The sequence below is a fragment of the Amia ocellicauda genome, chromosome 15 (genome assembly GCF_036373705.1).
Source record: "Amia ocellicauda isolate fAmiCal2 chromosome 15, fAmiCal2.hap1, whole genome shotgun sequence".
NCBI classification, from domain to species: domain Eukaryota; kingdom Metazoa; phylum Chordata; class Actinopteri; order Amiiformes; family Amiidae; genus Amia; species Amia ocellicauda.
In genome coordinates, this window is record NC_089864.1 from 22,228,814 (window position 1) to 22,242,348 (window position 13,535).

General features: G+C 36.6%; 1 protein-coding gene across 1 annotated transcript in view; it reads left to right on the top strand.

Annotated features, from left to right (window-relative positions):
- The window catches only part of iqsec3b (IQ motif and Sec7 domain ArfGEF 3b), a 102,123-nt gene that overhangs the window by 35,041 nt on the left and 53,547 nt on the right, over nt 1-13,535 (top strand). Inside the window, exons 5-6 of the mRNA XM_066724009.1 lie at nt 5,708-5,874; nt 8,892-9,031. Coding sequence (XP_066580106.1) covers nt 5,708-5,874; nt 8,892-9,031 — 307 coding nt within the window. The remainder of the gene's footprint in view (nt 1-5,707; nt 5,875-8,891; nt 9,032-13,535) is intronic.

Below are 13,535 nucleotides of genomic sequence, written 5' to 3' on the forward strand. Positions count from 1 at the left end.
GATAGATGTAACCACCCAGAACTCAATGCATGTTGTTTACTTGAGACAACATTTAAAACTAGTAAAGAAAATAGTATTTGACAAGGAATCAGTAACTGCTATAAAAATAATTTCTGTTATATAAACAAGGCTTTCATGTATTTGATATTTAAACTAAGAATTATGAAGAAAAGGAGGAGTAAAATAATCTCTACCCTTTGTTTAATGCCATGAAAGGGGTTTCAACAGACTAAATAAATATATGTATTTTCTGTCCCCCCACAAGTAATATTTGCCTTTCTTTTTGAAATTCGTTACAATTCAAATAACTCCAAAAAGGACGTTTAGCAGTCATTTTCCCTGTAAACAACATTACACTTTAGTACTGAGAGAATGTAGACAGCAATTTAGCATCAATAATAATAATACTATTTTTTATTTATAATAATAACAATAATACTGTAATGTGTTTTCTTTATTATGATGTGAATCAATCCTCATGGGGCACAGTCTAGCAGCTTTTAAAGGTTTATTTAAAACATCAACAGATTAAGTTAGTTTGGTCCAGTTAAGCACATAAGAGTTGGGTTAAATAAATAAGAGCCCAACTGAAATAAATACAGAATACCCCATGGGCCGGGGAGAACAGAGTGGCAGACCCTGTTTTATCATCAGGGCTTTCTTGCCTTGAAGCTAAATAATTTTACAGGATGAATGTCCCATAGGAGATTGAATATCAGAAGTATAGCACTGAAATAGGCATCGTCCCATAGGAGGGAGCTGTTTGGGACACCACAGGAAAACAACAAAAACAGAAGTGAGAATTTGTTTTTCATGCAGTGTAGTAAAATGTTTCTACAGTGAAGAGAGCAATTCTCTGGAATCTAGTGATTTGAATTGACAGACTGACTCCATAAGGAAACCTCTGGGGATCCCAGATCCCAGATTCAAAAGAAGTCCTGAGATGAATTCAGCTTTTTGAGCAAATAGCAGACTTTTCTTGGTAATAAACATCATAGCCTCACTTGGGTAGGAATTCTGAGCTATACATTAGCTGCTGTAGAAATATGGATTCGTTAGTTAATTACAAAGCATAATGCAGTTATATTATTTGCTGCAGGCACCAGTTCATGCTTTAGGTCACTTTTTGATCAGGTTGTAATAAAATCCCAGCTCTGGGATTTAAAAAAAAAACAATACAAAAAGTGATTTTATCCATATGACTGATTTAAATTGAAACATTTAAGCCATTTTGCTAAAAGAAATAGTTAGAAAATAAAAAAATGTTCCATATTTCATCATCTTAGTCTGTGATAAAAGAAAAATGCAATTACAATCATCTGGTTAAATATTTACTAGAACTGAATAGAAAAAGAGATAGCCAGAAATGTCTTCTCCACATGATTTATTAATAGAATCGTTGTTTCTCCATGATACATTTTCCTGTGAGGAGCTGAACCACGAATGTGCTACAGAGGAATAAGTAGACGTCGAATGCAACGAATGAGTATGTTCTTTTGGTGAAGAATCCCTACATTATAATATATAGCTAACATTCCCAGTAGCTAATTAGACAGACTCAATAATAAGTAAACGAACAAATGAATGAATGACAATACAGAGCCCAAAATAGCAGCTATGGAAGATGTCAGTCCGGTCCTGGACTACGTAGGCATATGCTAGCATGTATATCCTTCATACTCGAAATGACTTATTGATCTGCCAGTTAGGAACCTGTTTTCAAATCTGTCAGGTCGACAGTCACATGTCTTCTGAGTATAATCAGCTTTGCTAAGTCAATTGCCACGGACAGGGTGGGTGGCTGCCTGCTCTACCATCTTAAGAGTTAAGCAGCTGAGAAAATATCTGAAGTGCCGAGTGGTCTTGACCCTCGCAGCAGTTTGCTGAGGTGTCCATCTGTAGGATCAGCCCTAGGCCACGCTGAGAGCTTGTGTTGAAGCGTCTGTCTGTCTAGTAAGTGCTGCTGGAGTTTTTCAGGCAGTGGTTTTCCCTGTTCGAGTCTGTTAACATCTGAGTCAGACAACGAAACCTTCAGGCTCCTGTTTAAGACATCACGGAAACAAGGGCCTTCATTTGAAAGTCTTTTAAACCCAGCAAAGCACAGTGTTCATGTCCCCGGGTCGTGTTCTGCAAAGGTGAGAGACCTACATTAATAAAGCACTAATACACCAGTAAACAGCAGCAACACTGTTGTTAACCGCTTCAGAAATAGATTTGAACCAGAGATTTAGGGAGACTGGTTTTGATCAATTTTATGGCTTTGAGTCATCTGGAGTATAGATGTACAGTACATCTCGTGAAGCGTTTTAATGTTTTAGCTTTGAATTGTGAACACAGATGGTTCCAGACTAATGTAGCCGCTGCTGTAGTTATCATATTCTTTTTAAAGATCACAACCATTTTGAAATGAAGTAGTGGTTACAGTCTCTCCTTTGCAGTCCCTTGCAATGGGGGGTGGTCATAACCCTCCAAGCATTTTACTGTATGAAAGTATTTAAAAAAAATGGTGTCTTTAAAAATCAGATCCCTACCTTCACTTTTACATTGGCAGTACTGCTTTTATTGAGGTGCCTACTGGAGAACATCCTGCCCCTTTAAAGGCTTTAATTATCTATTTATATCTTAATGATGTACATAAAATAGATTGCTACATGTCTGCCAGCAGTCTAGTTGGGCTTCGTGGGATGGTGAATGGTGTTGGCCTGTGCCCAGTATCCCAGAACCTAGCTGTGTCTGAAAGGACAGCCTTTGCTTCATTAAGGGTAATATGTGATAAACCCCAGGCAGTTTAAGTCTCAGAGAGTCATGACTCCTTCAGCTATCCTGGTGTCACTTCTGCCACAGATCCAGATCATTGCAATACACTTTCTGCTCCCTGTCTCGAATACAAACCCACATATAATATAACCATACATATATCAGTATATATTGTTCTTTGCACTCTCCTCAAAATCGTTTAAATGTATAGCTTGGCAGATTAGGATTTTCATTGTGAACTATAATTAATCTTAAAAACAGGTCATCGTTAAAGAAAGTTTGACATTGTCTGCAGGAGACTAAACCTCTGTAGCTTAATCACGATATAGCAGTTTCAAAGACAAGTCTGTTAATTAATTAATCAGACAATCAAAGAATTAAGAAAGGCCTCACTAATGCTTGTGAGCTTTTGGAAGCTAGCTAAATAGGTTTTTATTTATTTATTTGTTTAGTAAGAAATATAATTGTTAGCATGACTATCCAGCCATTTTCATTTCATTTTCATAAATTACATGACACCATGCTTATGCATAATACATATGTTACAGTTTTCAATTGTCTTAGAAAACATTGCAGTTGAAATCAAGGGACTAGAAGGATTGGCAGGGGCCTCACAATGACAGCTGGTGGGAGTTGTGTGGATGCAATAAATACAGATCCATTTAAGCCTTAAGGATTTTGTGGGTTGTCTTCAAATGACAGGAGTTTAGTCAAAAGTGCAAGAGACTATATAGGCACCAGCCTACTGTAATGTACACATTTTTACACTCCTCTCTTCAGAAGGAACACATCCATCTCTTCTAGAAAAATCGAATTGGTGCTAAAGACTATTTGTCATTTTTTTAGGGAGAGCTGGCTTCTGTGAGCCACCTTGTGTTTGAAATAAGGAACTGTTAGGCTTGATATAAAGGCACCAACATTACAAAAAAAAATGAAGACATAGACCAGAAAGCATGGGGATGAAATGTAGACACACACACACCAAAATATTTGATGCTAACCTAAGTGCTTATTTTCAATGTTTTGTTTCCTTCCTTTCCCACACAGCGTACAATATGATACCAACTCTTCAGTTACTTCAGTATAAGGAGCATGTTTTGTTTTTATTCACATTGTGTGTTGATTACAGATTTCCCTGTAACTGTAAATTTTGGAAACAAATGATTGTGATGCTTAAATGAGACTGAATGTTTTTGATTAACTGATAACAGAATGATTGATCGCAATGTACTCTTTGTAGTCAAAGCAAGAGGATGCACCAATACTCACAGCAAGTATCCGAGAGTAAAACATAAGATAATGTAATGTAATGTAATGTATTGTAATATCGCCATCGGCCTTTTATTTTATAACTTGAATTGTAAAATGATACATTTCTTTTTTATGGTCAAACTTTTCATATACACTGACAAATCCATTTTGTTTAGTCACATATGCAACTAAATTAGGTGTATTGTAAAGCCCTGCTGTCAGCTTCTGAGAAAATGTTTATATGAAGTTGTGAGTATTTTTGTTAAATAGTTCTATGCAGTTGCTTATGTTTTAAAAATTAATGCACTGGGAAAGACTGATGATATGTCTCGCCTCATCTATTTTCCATAAACAGCCTTTTGGACATTTAGCATACATTCAGTAGCCACTTGAAGTCTTTCTAGCAATAAACAGCATTGTAATACACAGTGTGACATGAGACATTTTACACACTTTGGTAACAGTGTCGGAGACAGTACACAGAATGCGTCATTAATTTAATTAATCAGACGTTTGGAGAAGCGGAAAAATCACCGTAAAATGCAAATTCCAAAATAGAGCTGGAATGACAGGCTGTAGAAAGTGCAGAAACAAAGCATATTGCACACTTTTACAAACCAGACTGTAGATCTGGGCTAAGGACTGATATTTTAACCACATTATTTGATTTGGCAACGAATTCTACAGTGTAACTATTGAAGTGAAAGTTTTGTTGTTTTTTAACAATATAAAACTCATGTCCTTTCTTATCAATATTTTAGTTTATGTAAATGGGTGATATTATCAGTGCCAGAAAGCAGATTTTTATATTAAAGAAATATCAGTATTTAATTTGAAGAGAAAATTTATATGATTATATTATTTCGAGATAAGCAAATATAGATCAGTGGAATAAGCAAATATGGAATGGCTTAATCAATGTCTCAGCCTACACTTGAGTTAATTTTAAGGATCAGCAACGATGGACACTTATTTTTTTTTTATTTTTTTTTACTGGGCATGACTAGACAAGATAATAGCCAAAAGGCTTAGAAAGGAAATTACAAGGAAATGTTGTGTAGCCTAACCATTATGGTAAAAAAAAAAAAAAAAAAAAAAAAATTGGTGTTGTGCAGCTATACATGTTTTACTCGGGTACTTTCACCTCTGTGTATAACATTAAAATCGGTTATGACATTAAGGTAGATTCAATCAGCACAGCAAGATCAGAATGAGGACTTGGAACTAAAATAAGATAACGAAAATTCAGTATCTATAGAAATAGTACTGTCAGGAAATTCCATTAGTCACCTTTGTCTGTTTTGCTGCTGACTGATGGGATTTTTAAAGGCTGTTACAGTGTGATCTCTTTGCATAAGTCTGTGGTTAATGAGTTGTTTATATGATTGATGTTTTCTGTTTTCTTCTAAACCTTCTGTTATTATTTGTATCCCATGTCTTGTGATGAATACATATTAAACAGCATTTAACGAGTCATTCGCACCATCTTGGTAGTTTATTTGCTAGTGCCTACCCCATCCCAGAACCTCAATTAGCCGTTTCTATATCATCCTGTATGCTGTATTGAAGGAGTCTTTTGGGTTGACTTTGTGAATGGGAATTGATAACATTGTTGATACAATTTCATTAACCCTACATCAACACAATGCTGTCTATTGCGACAAATATTAAAAACTGTTTCCTTCTCTCCCACTCACAGCCAGCGCTATTGCATGTGTAATCCAGACGTGGTGCAGCAGTTCCACAACCCCGATACCATCTTCATCCTGGCCTTTGCCATCATCCTCCTCAACACAGACATGTACAGCCCAAATATCAAGCCTGACCGCAAGATGATGCTGGAAGACTTCATTCGCAACCTGCGTGGTGAGTTGACAGTTCTCTGAAGCTTGATGGGGCTGTCCTACAGTTTTAGTGGTGATCCCTTGAATGTTAAATGAAACAGAAAAGGTTTAGTTATCCTCAGAGCTTAGCTTTCAACATCACATTTGAAAGTGGTATGGTGTCTTTCCTCTGTTTTTTTTAAAGGTTTCAGTCTGTGTAAATGTTTTTAGATTTTGCTTCTACAAACGCAAGCAACTCCCTGAAAATATTTCCCAAGAAGCATCTCCTAGTTGGCTACAATCTGCTAGCCAATGAGATGTGACTATACAGTAATCAGAGGGCATTAGTTTTAGAAGGTCAACCAATTAGAAGAAGCTACATAGAGTGCTACAACCCTAGTGCCAGCAACGACACGATGAAGACCACGTGTAGGTGTTCCCCAATCAGACCTCAGATACAGCGCAGGGGTTAGGGTCGAGCAATACCTGGAACACTCCAATTTTATTCCCTGATGGAAATACATAATTATAGTGTAGCAGGAAAACTCAAGCTATGGTGTTTCAAAGAGATCTTTGGAGCTGTGGAGAAAGGTCTGGAACATCAACCTGGAAATAAGCAGTGGGTTAGTACTGCCTGGAGCCAAGTCTCCATGTGGCAAATGGCAATATCATACTTATTCTTTCTTATGTGATCAACTGGTGGACCTACATATTAAGAAAGGGCAAAATTCCTGTTGCAAGATCTGTGAAGCACTTGGAGCTAACTTGCACCGCATCTTGGTTGGATGCAAAATGGCTGCCAGCCAAGGTAGGTATTGCTGGTGACCAGGTGCTGAGGAAGCTGAACAGGGCCTGGGGAATAATACAAATAAGAGACTTACGAGGACCTGGTCTGAACTGGACAGTCTGTTGTCCAAATAAGTATGCTTGTAAAGAACGTGAAAATTCAAGTGCCTGTTTGGACATGTTATGCAGTATTCTCGAGAACAAGCCTGCCAAGAATGGCAACAGAAGCAACCAATGAAACCAATACCATGCAGTCAAAACATCTTCCCAGTCTACACTCTAAAAGATGTAAGAAGTCTGTGGCACAATCAGCATTGTTATTGAATAGGCAGGTTACATTTTGTATGAAAGTAAAGTCCTGAGTGGACAGAATGTGAAATAATGGGCCGGATTAAATCAATCCGCTAATAGAAAACTACAAACCTGTACATCATAGCGGTGACATTTATGACTGGAAGAAAGTGCCAACTAACTGAGTTCAGTTCTGTAGTTTTCTATTAGCGGGTGGGTCAAACTTTTGCTTTAATCCCAGCCAATACCTCAAATACCTGTCACCATCTCTTTAGATTTTATGGTCCAGAGGGGAACGTTTACCTACTCGCCACCAAGGGGGCCTCCAATAAAAACCTTGATCAGGCATAACCTTGTTTGCCATCTGGCACATGCCAACTCACTACGCCAAATCAAGCTTCAAGGTGATGCTGTAGCTGAGCAGTATCACAGGATTTCAGAGCCAGTGTTATTACTTTAAAATTATTACTTTAAAAATGCCTTTTGTACACTATTATACTATTTGTGTTCTTACAAAAGCTTACTGTGGTAACAGCTGGAGATCGGGGGAGCACTGCCTTTAGATCCACCGTCTATCCTCCAGTGTTGCTAGTTTGCTTTAATATTTCCCAGCTCTCTGAAACCCCGGATGCCTTTTGGAGTTGTAAGCGATGTGACAGCAGCAACTGTTTAGCTAAATCTGTAACCTGGAAGTCTTTCATCTCTGGAGGCCAGGATTTCTGATAAGAATTCAATGGTGTACTTACTGTGCGCCATGTAGTTTCAGATCACAGAACCAACAGCTGTCTCCCTGGCATTGTATTATGACCAGTCAGGGGAAATGTACTCATCATTGCTAAAGCTCCTGGTGTAATAATGTTAGAGCTCCACATTTTCAGAGGGACTGTTATTGAGGTATAGTAAGATTAAAACATGATAATTTTTTATACGTTTTTTTTTAGAAGACATACTATGAGAAGACTAGAATTATGACACTATTTTACTGTATGTAGATTTTTTTTAAGGATTAAAAAAGGTGAGGGCCGGAACTAGTTAACTGTCTTACCTCTAAATATGGTCTGTGTGTAGGATGCCACCAAATGCTAATGACACATTTTGTGACCTTTCGAGGTTCTGGAAACAGTAGAAAAACATGAAGATGCCACCCACAAGAACAGAGGGGACTTTCATAGATAATGCAAACTGATAATTTGTTTTTTATGCATTCTGGTTATGTAACAAATAAAATGATAAAGTAAATACACAAAACCATTTCTTGACTGTTAGAGGCAGAAGAGACAGCCTGCTGTCAATGACTGAGTAAAATATTCCACTATGAGTAGCAAACATCACAGATTATTTAACATGCAATCAGCCATACCTTATTTTTTGCTGTTAATGTTTTCTGTGATTGATAGATAGAAGTGGTTGGCTGACAGTCTTACAGTCATGCAAGGAACAGCACATGTTCTTGCATGTCCTAGCCATCTAGACGTGTTGAATTTCACATATAGATTTTTTGTGATTTTGTTTAGTTCTGTCATTTTACTTGTAATATTGCCATCAATGACATTGGTGTATCATGTTTTCGTTCCGATTCCGATTAGGAATCGCTGGGATAAATTGCCAATAATAGCTAATTTATCTAAGACCAGATCAAGTCAAGTTAGTTTGTGAACTTAGATTGGATTAGCGTTTCTGACACTTTTATTTGACTGCAATTTTACTTTACTTTCATTATATCAACAGATTTGGTCTACACAATATTTGAGTCTGGTGGCCATGATTTATATATAAAATAGTCTAAACTAACACTAGATTTGACTGAGCAATTACCAGTCAGTCACATCTTACCTTCAGTGGTCTTCAGGAAGACGGCACAAATATTCCTCTCTACACTGTATAAATAAATTACGTTTATTTTAGATCTATCCGAAAAAAGTAAATCAAAGAGTCCAAATTTGAATGTGATGAATATATGAACACTGTTTTGTTTCCCACTAGGAGTGGACGATGGGGCCGATATCCCTCGAGAGATGGTGGTTGGCATCTATGAGCGAATCCAGCAGAGAGAGCTGCGCTCTAATGAAGACCACGTCACGTATGTCACCAAGGTGGAGCAGTCCATCGTTGGCATGAAAACGGTGAGGCCGTCTACATACTACCTACAAAATGCCATGTAAAAGTACGGCCCCTGCTTGCCCATGCAGTTTTATTTCCAGTATTAGTAAATTGGTCACCTTTTAAAAGCTTAATTTCCTCATGGGCCACATTCGAAATCAATGCAGTGGTAGTCAAGGATTATTAATGACCGATATTTATTAAACAAAATGAATTACATTGTTTCTAATGAAGGGTGTGAATACTTTCAACTGAAGGTTTATGTTGTTATGATTCTGGCTACCTTAAAGAAATCTCATGTTAACACCTCTTATATGAATAGAAGTTGAACATTTAAAAATGAAAAAAGCTCTGTATTACACATTACCACTACTTAATTGCTTAATATATTACCACTGCTAATACCTAGCATGACAATTACTCGTACATTTACAATTAAAAAATATAAAAAGTGACTAATTAATATTTGTTTAAATCATATACATGTATGTTTGAAGACTTGTACTGAACTGTATTTTTGCACTTTGTATTGCACTTGGATAAGGGCGTCTGCCAATAAATAAATAAATAAATAATAATAATAATAATAATATAACACTATCATCACAGCTATGCCTAATCCCATAGTATAGCTTTAAAGAGTTAAAGAAAGCTTAACACATTAACAAGTTATAAACGCAAAATACAAAACACGTACGTATGTTGCCTCTAAAACTTGCATTTTGTAAGTGCTCTTACTTTCATCAGACATATTCTTTTCAAAACTCGATGCAATGCAAGTGAAGGAAGATATTTGCCAAGTCTCTAATAGCAACACAGGATGAAATCCTGGCCTCTACTTCAGTTACTCACTCCTGCTGTATTCGCCTGGAGTGAAGAAGCTGCTTCTTTAAACTCTCTCTATCTCTCTCTACACTCTCTCTGTCCTGTTCCTGCTCTCCCTTTTTGCCTCAGAACTCCCTGCACTTTATTTTTTTTTATATATATTTTAAAAGTGTTATGTAATCTGAACTTTATGACCACACTTTTATCCCTCAAAGATCTTATCTCTTAGCTGTCAATCAAACATGACCACAGTACACTCTTAGCCTTTTAAAGGTTCATTGAGTTTACGGTACAGATGTTAAACTAAAGTTGTTGTTAGGTTTTTATGATGTTTTGCCCTGGAGTAATATCAGATACATGTTTCATTTTGATTTTAACTATACCATCGCATTTAAAAAGTAAGCATTTAAAAATGAGCAGCTGTTGGCATTGACAACATTAGTTTGTTGTAGAAATATATGTACCTTACAGCTGTTTGTGATCTAGCAGGGTGCATTGTAAATTACAACACACAGACAGATAACTTGGGAGTAGTTGAATTGGAGCTCTTGAAAGAGAAATACACATTTGTGTATTATATTTTCCTTTAATGTGTTTCAGCTTTTATTAAGATTGTTTTCTTTTAAATATTTATTTTCTATATCTATACTGAGATTACTTTAAGCAGCAGATTAAACAAAAGTGTATGTGTATACCTTTTTTTATGTATATATGTATGAATGTATATATGCCTCATATTTTATTGACTGTACATGTGTTTAACTACACATTTATAATTGAAAATGTTTCAAATAGCGCTTGGAATTTAACAGATTTAAACATATATCTTTAATGTAACTATATTATTTTAAAGGCTATTCCAAATTACGAATGCAAGGCATAAATATACGTTTTTCTTTCAGAGGTTTAAATTTCAGTGTCAGGTTCTTCTCAGAAGGAATGCACAAACGCTATTTCAAAGTACAGTTCATTTTGATGCCCCTCATGAATGCAGCAATGAATTATGCAGCATGAAACTGGATTAGTAGATGTTTCAAAACAATTTCTATTCAATTATTGCCTTTTTCCCGTCAATCTTATAATTGAAATGGCTCTCCGGGGATAGGCTGCTGTGCCCCACTGTGCGATGTCAGCAATGGAAAAATATTGAGCTGGTTTATTTGAAGTCATAGCAGGGGTGTATAACGACATCTGTGGAGAGCTGCAAGGGCTTTCATATTTCTTTCTACCTGAGCTCTTAATTATCAAGCTGAATGGATTATTTTCTCAAATGGAGCAGTTTAATTCTCCGCACCAATCCTTAAGATGTTAAACGTATAAAATCTGCTGGACTGTGACCTCCTAGCCCTGGCCTTACCTTGGTAAATGCACCATAGATTGTTTGAAGATGGTTTTACTGTGGTTTTATCAAATTTTACTGTGGATTTCTTCAATTTGCTTCACCACACTGGACCATGGGAATTCCATTACATTCCATGATAGATATTTACAATATTTGCTTTGGTAGACCAGGGTTTATTCATGGTAGAATAGGACTGCATGATAACACCATTAGAAACCTCTGTACGACTATGATAGAACCACAGTAAACTAAACTAGTTAAAAGCGCAAATATTCTCTGGTAAATTTACCGGAGCAACAGTACCGTAGGGTTTACATCTTACAAACCTGTTCAGCACATTTTCTCCTAAGTGGTGTTGTTCTCTGCATCTTCCATTAAGGTTTGCATGTGTTAGAGAAACCAAGGGCACATGAGAGAAATCAAAAACCAAATCCTGACTCCCGCTGCGTTTTGTATCAGAAGCTTCAGACAGAGTTATTCAGTGTTGTAGTCTACCAAATAAAAGATGTCTGGAAAAGATGATGAGCACACTACCTTACAAATTCCTCAGGACCTGTTGTTGTTATCATTCCTTTGAACTTATTTTGGTCGTCTTCCTTTGAAATATCAAAGGTCTTCCGCTGTACCGACCCAGCACCACTCTGAACTTAAGACAACGATGCTGGTATCAAACTGCAGCCTTGTCCCAGTCATCATAGGCTTCATAAGTCAAACAGTGTGCTTGCTGTTCTCAGTGGGTTAAGACATTCATATTTGGAAGCACTTTGAAGGACTGTAAATAAAATGACAAGTTTTTAAAAACATTTATAATGTGGTCAAAAGTTTTAGAACACCCCAATTTTTCCAGTTTTTATTGAAATGTAAGAAGTTCAAGTCCAGTGAATAACCTGAAATGGTACAAACGTAAACAGTAAACTGCCAGAGATTGAAAAAAAAAAGTTTAGGTTATAAATAATGTACATTTCAGAGTTATATACTGTGTTACTACACCCTCTTAAGGATTATTTGGCAGTGTTACCCGCAGTTCCTGTACATAGAAGTGACAAATAGGCTTGTTTTGTTCAGAACAACCTAACAATTAATTAATTATTCAATGTTTCTATCAAACACAGAAAAGTTCAGATCCAATTATGTAAAATCGTTGTGTATTAGTACACTGTACAGAGTTTTCCATCTTGACATTTTGAGCTCTCTATGGGTGAGTGTTGCTTCTACCAAAACGTGGATGGTCTTGTTTTGATCAGTAGACTGTCGGGTTCCAGAATATGTCATTGTCAATATTTTCTGAGATTTTGTATTCCTACTCAGACCAAGTATCCCCCCACCCCCCCATTTCAGAATGCGGATTGGGGGGGGGCTTAAATGCAGGTGGGTATAAAAAACAATTTCTTCACATCAGAAAATGCTTCACATTGTTAGAAAGCTGAGAGTCTCAGATTTGGTGCCAGGGTACCAGAGGGGTTTGTCAGCTTAAGGGGTTAAATTTTGTTAAATCAAACGATTCCATGATTATTATTTTGTTGTTCTATGCTTTAATTTCAGAGTACATCGAGACATTAAACTGCGTACATTTGAATAAATACTGGAACAATTTAGGTGTTCTAAAACTTTTGACCAGTAGTGTAGGTTCGACTCATAACAATGGATGGCTAATTTAACTTCAAAACTTTGACCGACCCGCTAATACAAAACTACAGCACTGTACTCTTCAGCTTCATTTTTAGTAAGATGACACTTTCTTCTAATCATAAATGTAACCACTACGGTGAACAGGTTTGTAGTTTGCTATTAGCAGGTGGGTCAAAATTTTGATTTAATCCGGCCCTTAGTCTCCTATTTCCTACTATGTTTGACATTCTTGTTCATTTCTGAAGCTGTTAGCTGTTGTTTCAAAATGATTGATTTGTAATAAGTCTGGGTCCGTGTGTGTTTGTATATATAAATATAAAGCAGCACGGTTATTTGAACACCCCATTCAATGTCCCCAAACAGATTTATAAGAAAAGTAAACGCATATTTTGGTATTTTATTGGTTTTTAATTAATTTAGCGTAACACTTGCACACACTTGAGTTGTTAATACATGTGCTGCTACTGCACGAGGAGCTTAGATGGAAATAATTATCAACACATCAAAGTTTATAAAATGCAGAACCAGTCTCCCGTGCTACTTCCTTAGTTGTCCAAAACTAAAATGTAAATAATGAATAACTGACCAAGTCTTCACGGAGGAATGCTGTAATTTCCAAAAGACAGGGAGTGTGGGTGGGATCATTTTGGTGGGTGTTTGTCAATGCTTCTGAGCGTGTGTTGGCGGTTCTGATCAGACAATGGTGATCAGTGACCACATATGACAACATA